Raw genomic sequence first — 20,148 nt, 5'->3', positions numbered from 1 at the left:
GGAATTTCTTTCCATACCAACCAAATACTATTTTCATCAAAAGTTTAGTTATATTTCTCCTTCCACGGAACAACCTCCATCGCTCGTATCACAAACCGCTCAAACAACCAGCCCTTTACCTTATCGGCGATCCACAGCGAAACAACGAGCACCGAAAAGTACTGCATCCAAAACTGCGCCACCTTCTGCCAAATCGACGTATTGTACAGAAGCGCAGTCCTGCGACTGTCTTCTCCTCCAATCGTGAGCTCAACCCGGATCGTTACCTCCCCGGAGCCATCCCGTGTCCAGTGGGATCTGTGCGGGTCAAATTTAAAATACGCCGCGTTGGAAGATTCAATTTCGTCCAGGATGGACAGTGGCAGGAACTGGTGCAGTGAGGTGTAATTCTCCCCCGGAAGGTAATTGTGGTTAAAGTGGGATTTGATGTTGCGCATGAAGAACGGACACTGGAGGGCAACGGTCTGGCTGGAGGTTAGGTGGCCACTGTGGGTGATGGTTCCGGACGGGAAGGGATGCACTGGGGGAGGTACCTTGTCCAACGAGATGATCGTTGGAATGGTGAAGATGCAGCGGCTCTGTGAAATAAAAATTGAATTAATTGTTCATCGGTCGTTGAATTGGTGAATTTTGTTGGCTTAATATTTATTAAGATTCCATTTCAAATATCTATAGACCGGGGGTAGCACAAAAATTTAAAAAAATACCTTCATGTTCTTCGTTTGGTTTTGGTTTTGGTTTTGGTTTTGGTTTTGGTTTTGGTTTTGGTTTTGGTTTTGGTTTTGGTTTTGGTTTTGGTTTTGGTTTTGGTTTTGGTTTTGGTTTTGGTTTTGGTTTTGGTTTTGGTTTTGGTTTTGGTTTTGGTTTTGGTTTTGGTTTTGGTTTTGGTTTTGGTTTTGGTTTTGGTTTTGGTTTTGGTTTTGGTTTTGGTTTTGGTTTTGGTTTTGGTTTTGGTTTTGGTTTTGGTTTTGGTTTTGGTTTTGGTTTTGGTTTTGGTTTTGGTTTTGGTTTTGGTTTTGGTTTTGGTTTTGGTTTTGGTTTTGGTTTTGGTTTTGGTTTTGGTTTTGGTTTTGGTTTTGGTTTTGGTTTTGGTTTTGGTTTTGGTTTTGGTTTTGGTTTTGGTTTTGGTTTTGGTTTTGGTTTTGGTTTTGGTTTTGGTTTTGGTTTTGGTTTTGGTTTTGGTTTTGGTTTTGGTTTTGGTTTTGGGTTTGGTTTTGGTTTTGGTTTTGGTTTTGGTTTTGGTTTTGGTTTTGGTTTTGGTTTTGGTTTTGGTTTTGGTTTTGGTTTTGGTTTTGGTTTTGGTTTTGGTTTTGGTTTTGGTTTTGGTTTTGGTTTTGGTTTTGGTTTTGGTTTTGGTTTTGGTTTTGGTTTTGGTTTTGGTTTTGGTTTTGGTTTTGGTTTTGGTTTTGGTTTTGGTTTTGGTTTTGGTTTTGGTTTTGGTTTTGGTTTTGGTTTTGGTTTTGGTTTTGGTTTTGGTTTTGTGTTTTGGTTTTGGTTTTGGTTTTGTGTTTTGTTTTGCCGCTGCAAATTTTTGTTTATGTGTATGTCCCTCGAATTTGATCAAAGTCGATGGGGAGGGGTTTGAGGATGGTGAACAAATAATCTGCATACAAATTTAATTTGCAAGCTATGTTTTCAACATTTTTATAACAAAAAGTGTTTAGAACCAGCAAAATTCCCCTAGAAAAATAACTGCCCTCGCTGAATCATCCTTACCTTGACAACCGCATCCAGAAAGAAGTAAAACGTGTAAAACTTCAGTCCCGTTGCTTCCTGTGGCAGATTGAAGCTGACCGAGACCGCCAACGCGTCTACCTTCCCATCAACATTGCTATCGTCGGACGTGACCTTAAAGAAGTTAGCTTTGTTATGTTCATTTTTTTTTAAGCGCAGCTTACTTATACCAACCTTTATCGCTCCGCATTCTTGCCTTTGTTCGGTCAGTTCGTTGTACGGTTCGAACGAGCTGCAGGTAACAATTTCGCTTTGTGCCTCAGGAAGGGCCACTTCCGCCAGGAACAGGTAGCGATAGTCAAAGTGCACCCGCGGTTGCTCGTACGCCAGTCGATACCGGTCCCAGACGTCACCCGGGTTGATGAACTGAACGACGTAGTACGGGATGATTAGGGAGAGGAGGACGACACATCCGGTGGCAAAGGTGGCGAATGAGCAAAGCTGGTTCCGGTAGTCTATTCGGACCGCTTTCCGGTGTAGATTGAAGAGATGCTTCATGGCTTTGGACTTTGGTTGGGAATGGTGTGTTTGGTCAACAATGGTTTCCATGGGAACAGAGCTAGCACGTGTTGAGATAGTTTCACTACTCATTGAAAGATGGCGTTTTGATTTGTTTGAAAGTTATTTTATTTCTGTTGAATAAACTAAAATGAAAACTATTTGATTGACATCCACGATTAGTAATCAGTCTTACACTGTAGCTCTAACAAAAAGAACAAAGAACAAACTAAAATACATCCACCATTCTGCTGGTTGGAAACTCTAAATGGTAACTGAAACTACACTCATAACAAAAAAATGCATCAAATTAAAAACTCAGTACCGAATACTCTGTTCGGCAGTACCCCCATTATTTAGCCTTGGCCGCCTTTTGCTGGGCGTAGTACTCCTTTCGGAACACCTTGTTCATGGTGCCCCCGATGATGGTGCGGGCCCACTCGGGCGCAAACTGCGCCACACAGTACTGGATACCGTGGGACCAGTACCCGGTGGTTCGTTTCGTTTTGCCCAGCGAGAACACGGCAAACTTGGCGTACGACTCCGCGTTCGGGATGAACACACCGCCCTCCATCAGCGTGGTGGAGTACTGGTTCATCTGTGAGGGAAAGAGATTAGATCAAGAAAAGGTTTATTTAAGAGAATTTACGGATAAAATGATATCATTCGGATAGAAAACATAAAACGATATAAAATGACGTTAACCGTGCGGACTATCCTGCTCACATTCAATATAGTTCAAAAGCTTATTGTAGTACGTCAATCAATTCTGAGATGAAAATGACAACTGTCATTTCTGCCAGAGGAGTGGAGAACTACGCTGAAATCAGCCAAAAATTGCGCTAGTTTTTCTGCTGCGAGATATTTTTGGCAGTAATCAGCGAAAACAAACCAACAGAACTATGTTGCTGGTTTTGATTTTGCTCAGCTGCTGGTTTTAGCGAACAATTTTGCTGGTTTAGATATTTTTTTGGCAAATATCAGCAAAATCAAACCAGGAAAATCTCTCTGCTGATTTGGCGATGGCTTCCCTTTTCGTGTAAAAGCATTTGTTAGTGTGATCAAGATCTACGTCTTACAATTTGGCAGCTAAAATAAAAAAAAAATGTTTTAATATTTGGTTTTTAAACAGCTTAAATTGAATTCATGTTTCAATATCGACCAAAAACAAACAAAAACCTTTTTAAATTAGTTTTGTAGTTTTGGTCAAAACGGTTTTTTTCGATTTTGTTATTCTTTTCCGTCCTTATGCGTGGCATGAAAAAATCCAGAACATATTTGCCGAAAACTGTTTTTGGAGACCTGTTAATTATATTCTCAAAATTTTAACTATGCTATGTAAAATTTCCCGGGAAATCTGATAAAATTGTATCATTATTCCAGACATCGTGCATTTTACAGTTTCACTCGATCTTGGCAAATGTTTGACTAGATGTGTCTTACTCGATTGTTTTTTTATCATTGAATCTCAACGGAATTGTTGTTGCTAGCGTATTACAGTAAATATGTTCACCAAGAATCTTCACCTAAATAAAAACATTTAATTAACAACGTATTAAGTATTTAATGATCGTAAGTGGAGAATGAAACATAGAGAAAGTTAAATTGGTCCTTTTTATTTTTAATAGAAATATAAAAGGTTAATTTTGCAAAAAACAACGATTTTACAAATTTAAAAACATATTAAAATCAAATCCATTGGCAGACTTTCAAAATAATTTTGATTTTTTAAAAGTATGACAAGAATAACTTCTGAAAACTTCTTTCCACTTCAACATAATTGTTGTAATAGTTTTATAGATTTTCGTTTTTTATACAAAAACGTTACTTAATCCACCTTTAGGTGGTTGGTGCCTTTCTCGAATTCATAAAGTGAATACACTACACAGCCTCACAAAAGTGTATAAATAACATTTATTTTTTATCAAAATATCTGAGATCCGGCCACAAAAAAAAATGTATTAAAAACACTAAAGTACTTATAACTTTTGATAGGGTTGTCAGATTTTCAATATTTTGGGCTTGCTGGAAAGGTCCAACGATGGGTCGCAAGATAGATCCGGACAACTTTTTCATCAAAATATTTGAGATCCGGCCTCAAAAAAGTGTATAAATAACATTTAAGTGCTCATAACTTTTGCTGGGGTTGTCAGATCTTCAATCTTTTGAACGCGTTGGAAAGGTCTTTCAAATACCTTTTTAACAATATATAGCATGACGAGGTTTCTCACAAAAACCACCCTTTTTACAATCTTCCGAAGTTTAGCTAAAATCGTTTTTTTAGCATAACTTTTGAAGTACTTTTCTAAACTTCATAATATTAACTAGGGTCTTGTGGGACCCCAAGACGGATCGAATGAGACCAATACGGTCCAAATCAGTTCAGCCAGTCCGGAGATAATCGTGTGCGTATTTTTCGGTGCACGGACTTACAGACATACACACGCACAGACATTTGTTCAGAATTTGATTCTGAGTCGATAGTTATACGTGAAGAAGTTCATTTTTCGAGTGATTTTAAAGCCTTTCCTCATTGAGGTGAGGAAGGCAAAAATGGTTTCAGAATAAAAGGTAAAGAGCATGAATTGGGAAATCCTGAATTTTTGAGAGTAGTTTAGCACGACATTATTCAAAATAAAGTACCATCTGTATAATTAATACTAAGTTTTTTTCCATTTGACATTTGGCTTATTTTTATGGATGGTAACTTTTCCTTCTGATTTATCATTTCAAATGCCAGTAAATAAACTTATTTTCATATTGTGTAAACCTTATCTATTTTTCTTGCCAAAAAACAGTTACGGTTTTTTTTACAGTTACATTGCTGTCACATATTTTTAAAAATGTCATTGAATTTATTTATGAAAATATTTTGTTTTACGCCTAGTTTTATTTTTTCCCGATTCGATTCTGATCATAAAGCTTTTATTTGAATTAACAATGTTTCAGTGAATGTTTTACAATGTATCCTAAATTGTTTACTTTCAATTTACATGTTTTTAATACATATATTTTATTTCGATAACTTTTTTTGTATTCAAAATCTGGATTTTGATTTCAATTTTTATTTTTTTTGCCCATCGGTCTCATATAAAACAAATACTTTATTTATATTTTGATCCCGATGAAATGACACAGTTTCACACGTTTCAATGTGACTGAAAATTTGTTTGTTTTCCACAAAGTTAATAATTTTCACTTAAGTAGAAAACTGTAGTAAAAGCAAAAATAAAAGTATTCTAACGTCATGATTCTAAATCCGGACACTTAGTAGCACATCATTTTTGTGATAGCTGACAAAAAATCATGTAATAAGTTGGAAATGAAGAAATATCATCAGGATGTAGTAATAACAGTCAGTTTTAAGAGAGTGCATGCAAAGTATGTCTTTTCTAACAATTTTTCATCAGAATTTGAAAATTAATATGAATTGTTGTGCTTCGATTCCCGGAAACTGATAAAAGCTGATTCGAAATCCGGACACTTTTGCTTCGAATTGCGATTTTACGAAAAAAAGTTTTGAAAAAGTTAGTCGTCGTTGATCATGGCCGTTTATGGCCACCCGCGACAGACACGGACGACGAAACAAAGAGAAACGCAAAAAGTTAATTTTTCAAAACTTTTTTTCGTAAAATCGCGATAACTCGTGATGTGTACTAGCAAACCCCTTATGTCTATATATCAAAATGTTTGTAATTGTCTGCTCTACAACTTTGTAGAACATTGTTACACTCTAAAAATAACCCTGCAAAGTTAGAAAAAACACGAAATTTTAAAATGAAAAATTTTGTTCTAAATGAAAAAATGACCCTTCTGGGTCAACGTAGATTCGAAAAGTACATTAAATTTCCCATAAAATGACATGTTCCAAAAAATTGTACAGTCGAGTAACGGAAAATGGGAGAATTTTTAAAACTTTTTTAGTGTTTATTTCGATGAAAAATAGGTTTTTTCGGAATTCTGAGTATGCCATTAAATTGGGCGTCTAATTTTACATAAGAGTCCCTTTGACACCAAATTTTATCTCATCACCGTTTCAGGCTGCAAATTATTGAAAAACACCTCTTTTTTCGCATGTTCAAAAATGGAAGGGGTCGTACCGCCCCTCCGTCACGAGATATCAAAAAACAGACCTCGGATTCAGGGACAAAAGTTACCCCTTAGGACAAAGTTTCACGAAAATCGAAGAGGGGTTGGGGCAACTTTTCCCGATTTCGTGTGAGTTGGTAGAGAATTACCCATATGATTTAAATTGCTTAATATTTTGTAATTATTGCCTCCTGGGGATTTTTTTATAATTATTTCTTATGTTATCTAATAGCTGTTATATAATCCGATTAAAAGAAACCGTGATCACATTCTTTTCTTATTCAACAGGTTATTCAATTCGAATCATGTTTCATAACATACAATCGAACCAATAATTTAATTCAGAAAATTTCCACTCGCGATCCCGTCCCGTGCTAAAATTCCCCCCGCCGATAATTGTTAGACAATTTTCACATTTCAAACCGGCCGGCAAGGCCAAACCCGGTTCGATGACAATTCTCATTGAAGATACCTCACACGACACCTTAAACCGCGCTGAGAACTTAATCACATATCTCTGAGCGAACAATCTTCATCGCTTGCGAACAAATTTTGCACACTCATTACCAAGCTACTCAGACTTGTCACGGCACTCACGTGGCCAAGTTGTGGCCTGGGGGTGAGGTTCACACGACCAAGCACGCGACTTGGCCGGCATTTTAAGTGAATTGGATAAGCCACCCTCTAGTCAGCAGCAACGGTGTGTGTGTGTGTGGGGTAATGACTTAATGGCACTAGCCTACTAGCCCAAGTTCTCTCAAGTGAATCCCTCCCTGAACTAAACGGCTTGCACTTGAGCCACTTTTGCACACCCTTCATTAGCGGTTTGGTTTCGCCGCGACTATCACTTAATCTTTGCCACGATTTTTTTTTTTTGTATATCTTGTCTGAAACAGATAATTTTCATTTTTCCCACCGAAGGCACATTCACTTAGCAAAAGTGAGATAGTCATCGAAACCGGGGAAGGTCTCTGCTAAAGCTAGGATTTTTTTACATTTTGAATGAGAAATTTATGAAAATGTCGTTTACTAAATGCATTTGTTTGAGACTTCGACAAGAGTATTTTTGATTTTTTTTATAATAAATAAAAAAATCATTTCACAGAGAATTCCACAAATGCAACTAAGTAAAAAAAGCCACCGTCGATTATCCATATCAACACCAGCCTCGACAACCTTGGCATTTTGTCGGTGGAGTCCAACGACTTGCAAAACGGGTTCCCGCCGAGCTGGTGCGCAGCTGGCATAATTTGACTGACCGCGCTGTGTACCACACTTGATGCTACTATGTTACTCACCTTGGTTGTCACGTACAGCGGGCTGACCAGTTGACACGTTATTCCGAACGGTTCCAGCTCGTGCTGCAGCGCCAGGGTAAAGTTACGGACGTAGGCCTGGGTTTTTTTGGGTAGAGTGGGAGGAGGATTAATGATTAGCGATTTATGTTCTGTCAAGAGATGGTTTTATGGTACGGAGCAATGTGCAAAGTTAAGAGTGGCTCTGGCCGGCCGGTTCCGATGACAACCGGTTTTTTAAGATTTGCATGATTAGCATAATGTCTGTTTACAGGTGTATAAATTGTGGGTTTATTTGCTAGGCCACGGTCACGAATTTGTCGTGCTGAGTTGGCAAACTGGTTGTTACCGATGGAATTTTGTTTTGCAGTTTAATATTTGTTTGTGATGCATAAAAGGCTTATTTGTGAACGAATGGTTATTTGTGTGTTTTTTTTATAGATTTTTAGTTTAGTCGGGAATTAATGCCTGGAATTTATCTTCAAATTTTTACGAGATGTTCTCATTAATATGCATTAATATAAGCTCATAACTAAATTCATAAACTTTTTATAATTGAAAATAATGAATCCTGATTCGTAGACCGTAAATCGTAGTCCCTCAAAAATTGTACTGAGTAGAGTTGTAGAGAGAGAGAGTTTATTGGTTATTGGTTATTTTATTCAGTTCTGTTAAATTGCGGTTTATTGGAAGTTTAGTTTCTAAAATGAATTCAATTTGATAATTATAAAAATAGAAGATCAAAGCCATACATTTATCTGCAAACAAAGGTTTTTTGAGAACAATTTAAACAATAACAAACACGTTTTTTTTGGTTAACCATTGCTGGAGGAATCATTTTTCTGTTCGATTTGGTGTCTTCGATCAAGTTGTAGACACACTCTAAAAAATTACCCTAACTTTTATTAAATTTTTATTACATACAGTTCAGGCTCGATTATCCGATTATTTCACTTCGGAAAATCGAAACTTCGGACAATCGAATCATATTTTTTTTCGTTGTCTAATTTTTGATAGTCGAGCTCGGGTATGACCTCTAAACTACGCTAACATGATTTAGAATTTTTAATCCAAGATGGCGGCCAAAATCGCGATAATGCAATATTGAAATAATGCGGAATTTTGCCTGAAATTTGATAAAACTAGTTTTGTTTATAAAATTATCGATTTATTTTGCATTTTATACTGAATTCGAAGCACGTATCACAAGTTTTCACATTTGACATGGAATTTGTTCAACTGAAATTGCCTGTAAATTAGGATTTTTTTTAAAATGTGTTTCAAAACCACATATTATTTCTTATTTACAAACCTATTTAACCTTCTCCTAGTGAAAAATTGTCCAAAGAATCCGAAAATGCATTCCGTTTTCCGATTCAAAATCATGTTCATTGAGAAAATCATGACACTTTGAGAAGTTTAAAATAATGACTTTCATCAACATTTTCTTAATTATAGTTAACTAAATTTTAAACTTTTCAAAATTTTATGAAAAGTTCTTTCAGAGGTACTTTGAACACTTCTCTAACACAGTCAGTATGAATCTAAACCATTCCGTACGTATTTTGATTGTACTCTTCATTTTGCGGAAAAATCGCAAACCTATCAAAGTCACCCCGGCTATCAAAGTCACCCCGTTTTACGGTACTTGATATAAATTTCGACATCGTTCACCATTTTACATCCATTTAAAATAGACTTATTTAATGATAACGTGATTTTTTTTTTTTTATCTAAAAGTCATGACCAAGCTTGACCATCTTTGAAAATATTTGTTTCGAAAAGATCACAAAACTTCATATAAATTTGATCAAAGATATTGATGATTGGACCAATGCATTGCAATGGGGTTGAGATACAGCTTCCAAAAGAAAATTACACAAGATAATTGAGATTTTCTCTACATCACCAGAATAATTGTCCGAACTCTCTGATATATTTTTTTAAATGTTCACATCAACCCTAACATTTAATAAAGCCCAATTATAATAATGTTCGTAAACTTGAAATGTTTACTAGATTTTTTTTATTATTATATTAGAGATATCGGAAAATTTACGAAACATACATTTTTTACATTGAAAATAAGCAATGTAGAGAAAACCACGTTTTTCTTGTGTTATTTTCTTTCGAAGCTGTATCTCAACAACCATTGGTTCAATTTGCAATATCTTTGAAGCAAATTCAGAGGATTTTTTTTTTGTATTTTATCACAATGACAATGATAATTTTTTTTGTTCACTTCCAAAAATCAAGTATTGACTAAAATTTTAATATTAGTGATAATATGGGTTTAAATCAAGATTTTTTTTGAAAAGGTTCTATAAGCTATTGTCTTTCATATGTTTATAGGAACTTAATTTAAAAAAAACTCTAGAAATGATGATTTTATATAGAACCTCAAAATATGACCAAAAATAGATTTTTCGACACTTTAACTCACTTTAAGAGCAGAATTCTGATTCAGCGGGAAAATTAAATGGAAAAACATTTATTTGGACAATTTCATGTCCCATATGGTTTTCCCTTGAAAATTAGACTTTTTCAAATGAAGATATCTCGAGTTTAAAGAAAATACTCCTGAAATTTTTTCAGCGTATGCAGTGCTGGATCTCTTTTTTTCAAATGCAATCTGGCGCTTAAAATTTGGCGCCATTTCGAGATATTTGAGTTTTAAATTTGCATCTTTTTTACCTCCAAATGACTGTAACTTTTGAACCTTAAGTCCAAACTGACTTGTCAAGAAACAAAAATGTTTGTTTTTTAGAGCTTTAGAAGTGCCCCAAAATTCACTTTTCTCTAAAACTTAACCCTGAAAGGTTTGCTCAGATAATTTCTATAAAATTGTTCGTAGAAGGCGTAGATTACGAGATAAAATGTTGGTGTCTTCGACAAAGTTGCTTGGATTGGCAAGCCTAACATTTTTCTAGAAGACAAAACATTCCCACAAATTTTCCTGAAAAGTTAGATTTTCAAAATCACCCTAATCGTGAACCACACTAATTTTCAACCAAACCAAAAGTTGAGCCTTTTAATTTAAAACAACTCTTCTGAATACACTAAAGCTCCAAAACTTCACAATTTTCCATTTCCACTTAATTTTGCGATCTGGACCACTGTGCGATGTGAAAAATGTTCAAGTAAATTAAACATTAAACTTTCATACATGTAGAGCGTCCAATTTCCCGGGGTTACAAATTTCCCGGGAAACGGCAAATTTACAGCCAATTTCCCGGGAAATCCCGGGAATTCCCGGGAAATTTTAAATTTATTGAAAATTGTTATGATCTTGGTTTTAATTAATATTATGCAACAAAATTGTAAAGGACATCAACATTAATAGGTTAAATAAGTGTGAAGATCAATTAACAGCTTGACTGCATGTTAAAAATCATTCAACTACAAGATAATGTTGAGAAATGTATTTTGGTATTTTTTGATGAGAAATTTAAAACTTGCCTCTGTGACCAGTTTATTGAAATGAGAAAAAAAAACATGCAGAAATTATGTTTTTCATGACAAATACTGGTTTCAGCTCTTGAACAAATGGTAATGCTTTTAGTGTTGGTTTTACTCCAAACAACCCAATGTTTTCAAATATTTGAAGCAAGCTTAGAATATATTTTTGCATTTTTTTAGACCAAACAATAGAAAGTAATTTTACAATGTTTTTTTTGTATTATTATGCAACATGATTTGAATTATACGACAAGTTAACATCATTCCACAAAAAGTCTTCTATTTATTCACATTTAACCCTCTAACCTGTCGTTGCACCAGTGCTTCATAATTCTTTTACTTCAAACTGTAATTTCTTTAGTACTAGGTATTCAACAAATTGAATTAATTCTTTTTGCACAAATTCTATTTTCATCTCATTTAATCATGGTAAACAAATACGTAAAAAAATCTCAATTTTAATTTGTAGGTAAGGATTTATGTTGTTTTGATGAAATAACATCAAGCTGTTAAATGCTTACCTAATTGTAATAATTTAATACTCATTAAGCAAGATCTATTCCCAATTGCTTAAAAATTAATAGTATCAGATATAATTCTGATATCATTATTTCTGATAATCTGATTAATTAAATATAAACCAAACAATACATTTAATTGAACAAAATCATGTTGAGTTTGTTCATTTATTATTTTTTCAGATCATTTTCAAAAAATAGTTCCAAAAATTTAAGAAAATGTATACATTCCCTTGAATTTCGGGAATTCTCGGGAAATTTACAAATTTACCGGGAAACGGGAAATATTTTTTTTCGGGAAATCCCGGGAATTCCCGGGATTTTTTTCCCGGGACGGGAAATTGGACGCTCTACATACATGTTTATTTTGTCTAAAAAAAACTTTTGCACCTACTTAAAAAAAATCGGTAGATACCAATAAGCAAAAAAAAAAAACAAAATTAAATGATTAAATCCTTTGGAAAAACTGGCCTTAAAGCTCTGAAAGGCATCATTCCAAATCGGCCATTTGGCGGCCATGTTTGTTTTAGAAAAACATTCAAATCTTGATTCAGAATGTTTTAATCAAAAAATTGTTTTCTTTGTGTTGTTTGTAGAAGCATTTTTCATATCGTGATTATTTTTTCATTTCAATTTACTATTTCTGGACCCTGATTTCAGAACCATAATTGACAGTCATTGTCCCAAAAGTGAAAGACACCTTCTACTACCTTAACCAACAAACTGAACAAAACGGCTTACTGGCAATATTCATCACACCAAGTTACAGTATCAAGAAGAGAACACAATTAAATGCATGGACCGTCATTAAAAACTGATGAACCAGTTGAACTGTAGGCCAATATATGAAGCCATTGCTGAGTCGGTTAAAGCTGAATAGAAATTGATTGATTGCTTAAATAATATAAGCCTATTGCAAATTTGATTTCATGTATTTGTCTCGATTCGAGCCGAAGGACAAATACGAAAGTTATAGGCTTGTTTGCATTTTTTGATTTAAATATGAGCCCTGAAACGGAAAACTCCCAATTCTCACCTTCGACGCAGCGTAGATGGTCAGGTACGGCAGCGGTTGCAGCTCGCTGCCCGAGCTAATGTTGACGATCGCTCCCTGGCGCCGCTGCTTCATCTCCGGCAGCACCAGCCGCGTCATCATCGTGGCCGCCCCGATGTTGACGTTGATGATTTCCCACAGCTTGTCCTCCGAGGCCGTTTCGAAGTCGTCCGGGAAGTCGGTGTTGGTTCCGACGTTGTTGACTAATTAGAGGGGAAAGTTGAGACAAAACAAAAACGGTTGATGAAATTTTAGCGATTCGTGTGATAGAAAGTGGATCGATGCAACGTTGCATGTTCGTATAAATTCATCAACTTTGATCAGATTGTTTCGACCAAAAAAGTGTGAAATATTACCACCTGGTGATAACCATAAAATTATAAGGGGTGCTAAAATTGATTGAATGTGTTAGGAATCATCCATAAACCACGTGGATACTTTTTTTGAAATCTTAGACCATCCCCCCCACCTCGTGGACAATTTCCATACAAAACAAAATTGTTCTTTTGGAATCAACTTACCCAAAATTCCAACCGGCACGCCGGCCAGCTCCTGCTGCAGCTTTTCGAAAATTGACCGCCCCAGGCTAAAGTCTGCCGCGATCCACTTGGTTTTAACCTGGTGGCGCTGCTCGATCTCGGCGGCCACGGCCATCAGCTTCTCCGGCGTCCGCGAGATGAGCACAATGTTGAGTCCGCGGGCGGCCAACTGGAAGGCATACTGGCGACCGATTCCGTCCGTGCAGCCGGTAATTACTGATGGAAAATACACATGCAACAAAGCAGACACACATCGATATGAGTTATATTAACATGGTCGGTCTGTCAGGCAGTCAGTCAGTGGATGATGATGATGGGCTGAGCGTGACCAATGCAGGTCAACCGTTTCGGTTGGGAGGGTGCTTAATCGTTCGTTCGTGGGTGACGGAGGGGGTGCCGGAAATTGAAAAAAGTAGTACTGTTTTACAATTACACTGACTTGAAATAAAGATTTTTTTTTGCCATTGCAATTAACATTGTATTGGAGGGTTTCCAGGTTACTTTAAAAACCTAGAAAAAAAAATATTTTAATTTTAATTAATGTTGTGAGTTAATTATTTGGTTTTAATTTCTGCCAAATCGTGCAGTTTGGCGATTTTGTATAATCACAATATTTTTGATGATTTTCGATCACTATAATTGTTCCTAAAAATGTACCATTTTGTTATTCAAAATCGCCAAATCTTTTTTTCCTTGGATGGCACACCTCTTACCCATACACATCTTTGTAGCATGTAAGGATTACGAGCAGATATCTTTCGGTAGTTCAATTGTCCGTATTTGAGAGTGTCCTAAATCTAACTCTACTTCCGTGTATGCCCATCCGTCTCTCACCGATTTGGCTAAAAATTTCTCCATGGCCACGTTTCTATAAAAAAAAAAAAAAAAAAAAACTCTGCTTTGAATAAAAGCTGAAACCCAGCGAAATTAATTTGTAGATTTTCATACAAGGCGAAACACTAAAAACTCCTAAACCGATAGGCGGTATATTTCTCATATAGAATCGACCACTAAATGCTCAGATCGAACTGAGGAACTTTTTGTAAAACGGAGTACGTAAGTCCTACAATCGTTAGTTTTGAGCTTAATAATTTCTTTTTGTGATTATTTTTCTCGCAGAACTTTTTTATTAAACAAATAATAACAAAAAAAAAACAAATAAAAACTGTTCAACCCAGGCAAATACATTTATAATGGCTTATTTTAAAATAACAAAATTTTCATGCTCTTCCGCTCGTAACCCTTTTTTTCCACTACCGGTACAAAATCAATTTTGTCTACGAGCAATTCCATCTAATTTATGGCTCAATTTTTCTGGTACTTTTGTACCCGACCCCATCCGATTTCAATGAAACTTTGTAGACATGTTATCCTAGGCGTATATAAGCCATTTTTGTGTATATCGAGCCAATTGTACTCAAAAATGACATTTGAGAAGAGCGTAAGTTATTTGAATATTTTTGTATTTTGTAATTTAAAACTTACTGTATATCGAAGCCGTTGCATCGCAATAGTGGTTAAAGACAAACTTAAAGGAAGTTGGACGGGCTTTCTGAAGAATAAAAAAATACATGCCATTTTTATAAATTTTTTCGATTTTTAAGTTTAAAAGTTAATTTTTAAGGTGATTTTACGACTATTTTGGCTCAAAATGTTTGAGGAAACAGGCTTAGATGTTACAAAAAGACTCACAAAAACTACAAAATGGTATGTCCCTCCTTAAAAAATACAAAAATCTTTACTAAAATTGTTTTTTTTTAAAGTGGTCTAAACGTCAAAATTTTTAAAGCCCAATAGTGGGATTCGATTCTCTAGACAATTTTACAGAAAAGTCTCCATATTGACCATTGTCCCTGAGTCCAATCCTTGTGAAGATACAGCGGTTTTAAAAATAAAAATGTTGAAAAAAAAGTATTTTGTTGGTTTTTATTATCCATTAGGACAAAGATTAACGGTGCACATCAACAAGAGCTTTTGCACCAAGATTTTTGTTACAGATATTTTAGTTTTTTCGAAACTACGGGAACTATCGATATAATGTTTTATTCATCCCCTAAAGTACTGTCTACTAAGTGATTTACAACAAAATTTGCCTGTTTTTACAATCAGATTTGTGCAGGATTGGGTCCGTAAGTTTGTCAATTTTGGCATAAGAAGACAACAACTTTCTTGGTTGCTGTGCACCCTTAAACCAAATCAATCGGGTGGAAGCATCAGCTGTGTAAATAAACGGAGAAAACCTTCTCTGAATTTTTCATTTTTTAAAAAAGTGTTTGATTCCAACTCAAAATAAAATGAAATGAACAATGGACATCGGAGATCTCTAAAAAAATATGATTTCCATCAGAATTTTGTATTAAAATTCAAAATATTTGTTCGATGTGGGTATTTCCTCGAAGGATTCGATTCCATGTCCAGATTGGCTTCAATTAAATACTAAGTGTTGATATTATTCGCAAATGTTGATGTTGAGCAGTTCTCTCAGATTTCGGTCATTCGATTTTTTTTTGTATTTTTTAATCCGGCTGAAACTTTAGTGGTGCTTTCGGAATTCCCAAAGAAGCCATTTTGCATCATTAGTTTGTCCATATAATTTTCCATACAAAATTTGGCAGCTGTCCATACAAAAATGATGTATGTAAATTCAAAAATCTGTATCTTTTGAAGGATTTTTTTTATCGATTTGGTGGCTTCGGCAAAGTTGTAGGTATGGATATGGACTACACTGAAAAAAATGATACACGGTAAAAAATTTGGTGATTTTTCAATTAACTTTTTGTCACTAAAACTTTATTTGCATAAAAACACTATTTTTATTTTTTTTTATTTGTTTAATTTAGTGATTTTTTATTTAACTTTTTGTCGCTAAAACTTGATTTGCAAAAAAACATTATTTTCAAATTATGTTCTAGGGGACATAAAATGCCAACTTTTCAGAAATTTCCAGGTTGTGCCAAAAATATTTGACCGAGTTATAAATTTTTTAATTAATACCGATTTTTTCAAAATATCGAAATATTGGTTGCAAAAATTTTTCAACTTCATTTTTCGATGTAAAATTAAATTTGCAATCAAAAAGTACTTCAGTGAAATTTTAATAAAGTGCATCGTTTTCAAGTTAAAGCAATTTCTAGGTAACTTTTTTGAAAATAGTCACAGTTTTTCATTTTTTTAAATTAGTGCACATGTTTGCCCAGTTCTGAAGAAAATATTTTCGAAAAGCTAAGAAAATTCTCTATATTTTGCTTTTTAGAACTTTGTTGATACGACCCTTAGTTGCTGAGATATTGCCATGCAAGTGTTTAAAAACAGGAAAATTGATGTTTGTTAAGTCTCACCCAAAAAACCCACCATTTTCTAATGTCGATATCTCAGCAACTAATGGTCCGATTTACAATGTTAAAAATGAAACATTCGTGAAATTTTCCGATCTTTTCGAAAAAAAGAATTTTCTTTTAATACTTTTCCATATAACTCGTTTTTTTGATGATTTTTTAGCCCTGTTGGTTATCACATCAAATCAAACATCAAATCAAATCAAATTTAAGCTAATTTACTTTCCAGGTTTCTACCATCCACTGAACTACACTGAAAAAAATATTTAGTTTTCTGATATGAGTAATGCAATTAGCTTTTATCCCATACTTCCAATTAAAATGTGGTCGAAGACAATCTTATGGGAAATTGGACGAGCTTTCCGGTAAAAATATTAACGAGATTGAAAAATCAAGTCTGTCATATAGAAATTGCCAAAAACCATCAAAAAACCTACTTTTTCAACATTTTTATTTTTAAAACCGCTGTAACTTCACAAGGATTGAACTTAGGACAGTAGTCAATATATTTTATGTTAAATTGTCTGGAGAATCGAATTCTCGTATTCGGCTTTTGAAAATTTTCACGTTTAGAGCACTTTAAAAAAAAACAGTTTCAGTATATGATTTTTGTTTTTTTTAGGTGAGTTGCTCCATCCTGCATTTTTCATGAGTCTTTTTGTAACATCTTAGGCTATTTTCACAAAAATGTTGATCGAAAAAAAATTGTGGGCTCACCTTCAAATTTGACTTTCAAACTTAAAAATCCAAAAATCGAAGTGGTGTGTTTTTTTCTTTCAGTGTATTTTTTCAGAAAGCTCGTCAAATTTCCTACAAGTTTGTCTTTGACCACTTTTTGATACGATACGGCTTCGAGATACAGAAATATTTAAATTCCGAATTACAAAAAATATGTAAAACACTTACGCCCTTCTCAAATGTTATTGTCGAGTGAAACTGGCTCTATATACACAAAAATGGCTTATATAAGCGTAGGATAACATGTCTACAAAGTTTCATTGAAATCGGAGAGGGTCAAGAAAAAAGTATCTAAAAAAAATCCTGTTTTGGGCTGGAATTGCTCAATAAAAAAAAGTATGAAACAAATTAAATTAGGGAAACGAAATTAGAGAAGCTGTATGAAAATTAATTGCTCTCTCATTCATATTATGCTTGAAAATGTAAACTGCCAAAAAAGGAGAGCCTTACGATTTATTCAAGATGTCAAAAGTTTTACTTAGCAAGAATTCAAATATATTTATGCTTACAGATTTTTTATAAATGAAAATCTTTTTATAATCTGTATGGAAAATTTTGTAACTTACACTAAAACGCGTTTTCTTCAAACACTAATTTGGCATAATAACCGAAATTCAATGAAAAAAATAATAAAAAAAAAAACTAATAAAATGAATATTTAAGCATGACCAGAATGTCAGGTGGGAAGCAATGACGTCATTGTGACTACGAAAATATTCAGAGTACCAGTAATGAAAAAAACACTGCACCCCATGATTCTTTTAGAAAAAGCGCATTAACCTTAAGCACGTTCAATGCAAGCCGGAAAACATTAAAATTCAGCATTTTTGCAACGCAGGTTCTTCTTGCACACCGACCGGTTTTCTGTGAATGGAATTAACTACCCTTTCAAAATGCATCACTTGAACACGGGCAGCATCTTCTGAGTCGGCAAAGGACAGAGTTGTATTGCACCTCGCATTTGAAGCCTGTTTGTTGACTCGATAATTTTAGCATCAGCTTTCGATAAGACTCCCCACCACGAATCGATAAGACCGGCCACCTCACGGCGTATCATCCACACTTTACAGACTAAGCCAAGTTAAGCCTCCTCTCACCGGCCCATTTGCCGTAGCGCTCCACCAGGGTCTTGTTCTCGGCGGGGACAAAGTACGGCGTCAGCATGGCCACCACGATCTGCACCAGCGAGCGCAGGTTCTCGTACATCCAGCAGGCACACACCCACGCCCCGAGCAGGGTCAACCCTAGCGCGGCCAACGACAGGATCATGTTGGGCTACAACTTCACTGTAATGCGCCTACGAAACTGCTACTCGGTGTAGCTGACGCGCCGTGCACTGTTTCAATGTCAGCAAGTTTTGCGGGCTTCACCGAGCCGAACTAGGCCAAGCGCGCCTTCCCTCTGCTGTGAAAAGTACCAGCCAACCCGGTTGGAACACACACGCGACCCTCCGTCACGATCACAACAACGACACACGCGGACGATACTGCCGCTGTCCAGAAACAGCGAACCGAACTCGACGAAACGCGCTACAGCACTGAACGCGGGCTGGAACTCTCGCGGGTGTTGTGTCGTCGAGTCGGTTGAGCCCGTTGCGAGAGCGCGTAGTGGCTACCCAAAACCGTGTTCGGTAGCTCTGCTCGTTAGTATTGTGTCGTCGGTATGCAGCTTCCACGCGGGCTGTGCAAGTAAGTAGTTGAAGGTAGCGTTGTAGTGTTTGTACGAGTACAGTCGTCTCATGGTTATGGGTCTACTTATGGTATAAGCTGCTGAGTAACAAGCTTTGATCATATTGTTGGGACAATCGTAGTTGAATTTCGAATGTTGAGAGCAGGCTTGCACTTAATTTTTGGCTTAATTTTCACATAAAACTAACATTTGCTTCTTTTAGTTTTGGCTGCAAATGATGTCAAAATAATATCAACGAATATCAATTAATTCATGAACAAATCTAGCATAATCCACCCTTATGGTTGGTGCCTTACTCACTCTTAAACAAAACATGGGTAATTCTCTACCAACTCACACAAAATCGGGAAAAGTAGCCCCGACCCCTCTTCGATTTGCGTGAAACTTTGTCCTAAGGGGTAACTATTGTCCCTGATCACGAATCCGAGGTCCGTTTTTTGATATCTCGTGACGGAGGGACGGTACGACCCCTTCAATTTTTGAACTCGCGAAAAAAGAGGTGTTTTTCAATAATTTGCAGCCTGAAACGGTGATGAGATAGAAATTTGGTGTCAAAGGGACTTTTATGTAAAATTAGCCGCCCGATTTGATGGCGTACTCAGAATTCCGAAAAAACGTATTTTTCATCGAAAAAAACACTGAAAAAGTTTTAAAAATTCTCCCATTTTCCGTTACTCGACTGTAAATTTTTTTGGAACATGTCATTTTATGGGAAATTTAATGTTCTTTTCGAATCTACATCTACAACTTTTTTTCGTAAAATCGCGATAACTCGTGATGTTTATAAGCAAACCCCTTATGTATATATATCAAAATTTTTGTTATTGTCTGCTCTACAACTTTGTAGAACATTGTTACACTCTAAAAAATAACCCTGCAAAGTTAGAAAAAACACGAAATTTTAAAATGAAAAATTTTGTTCTAAATGAAAAAATGACCCTTCTGGGTCAATGTAGATTCGAAAAGTACATTAAATTTCCCATAAAATGACATGTTCCAAAAAAATTTAGTGTTTTTTTCGATGAAAAATACGTTTTTTGGAATTCTGAATACGCCATCAAATCGGGCGTCTAATTTTACATAAGAGCAGTTCTCTAGGATTTCGGTAATTCGATTTTTTTTGTATTTTTTAATCCGACTGAAACTTTTTTGGTGCTTTCGGTATGCTCAAAGAAGCCATTTGCTTCATTAGTTTGTCCA

General features: G+C 35.4%; 2 protein-coding genes across 2 annotated transcripts; both read right to left on the bottom strand.

Annotated features, from left to right (window-relative positions):
* Positions 1–7: 7 nt before the first annotated feature.
* Positions 8–2,325, bottom strand: LOC120420895 (uncharacterized). The gene is made up of 3 exons (XM_039584016.2): positions 1,909–2,325; positions 1,717–1,848; positions 8–578 (listed from the first exon to the last, which is right to left on the bottom strand). Exons 1-3 carry the CDS (start codon positions 2,323–2,325, stop codon positions 45–47), a joined length of 1,083 nt encoding a protein of 360 aa, XP_039439950.1. The 3' UTR covers positions 8–44.
* A 12-nt stretch (positions 2,326–2,337) lies between these two features.
* LOC120420893 (inactive hydroxysteroid dehydrogenase-like protein 1) lies at positions 2,338–19,197 on the bottom strand. The gene is made up of 5 exons (XM_039584014.2): positions 18,357–19,197; positions 13,169–13,402; positions 12,630–12,850; positions 7,620–7,715; positions 2,338–2,830 (listed from the first exon to the last, which is right to left on the bottom strand). The coding sequence occupies exons 1-5, from the start codon at positions 18,526–18,528 to the stop codon at positions 2,585–2,587; spliced, it is 969 nt and encodes a 322-aa protein (XP_039439948.1). The 5' UTR covers positions 18,529–19,197; the 3' UTR covers positions 2,338–2,584.
* Positions 19,198–20,148: the final 951 nt, after the last annotated feature.

This window comes from Culex pipiens, chromosome 2, assembly GCF_016801865.2.
Source record: "Culex pipiens pallens isolate TS chromosome 2, TS_CPP_V2, whole genome shotgun sequence".
NCBI classification, from domain to species: Eukaryota; Metazoa; Arthropoda; class Insecta; order Diptera; family Culicidae; genus Culex; species Culex pipiens.
The sequence above is the reverse complement of the archived record's forward strand: the minus strand, read 5'-3'. Positions and strand labels throughout refer to the sequence as shown.

Excerpts from the sequence above, each read along its gene's own strand:
- LOC120420895 (XM_039584016.2), bottom strand. The coding sequence starts at position 2,325 with ATGAGTAGTGAAACTATCTCAACACGTGCTAGCTCTGTTCCCATGGAA. Across the intron at positions 1,849-1,908 it reads AAGAATGCGGAGCGATAAAG|GTCACGTCCGACGATAGCAA; the intron begins GTTGGTATAAGT and ends AACTTCTTTAAG. Across the intron at positions 579-1,716 it reads TTCTGGATGCGGTTGTCAAG|AGCCGCTGCATCTTCACCAT; the intron begins GTAAGGATGATT and ends TTTATTTCACAG.
- LOC120420893 (XM_039584014.2), bottom strand. The coding sequence starts at position 18,528 with ATGATCCTGTCGTTGGCCGCGCTAGGGTTGACCCTGCTCGGGGCGTGG. Across the intron at positions 13,403-18,356 it reads GCGCTACGGCAAATGGGCCG|TAATTACCGGCTGCACGGAC; the intron begins GTGAGAGGAGGC and ends ATTTTCCATCAG. Across the intron at positions 2,831-7,619 it reads CGCTGTACGTGACAACCAAG|ATGAACCAGTACTCCACCAC; the intron begins GTGAGTAACATA and ends TTTCCCTCACAG.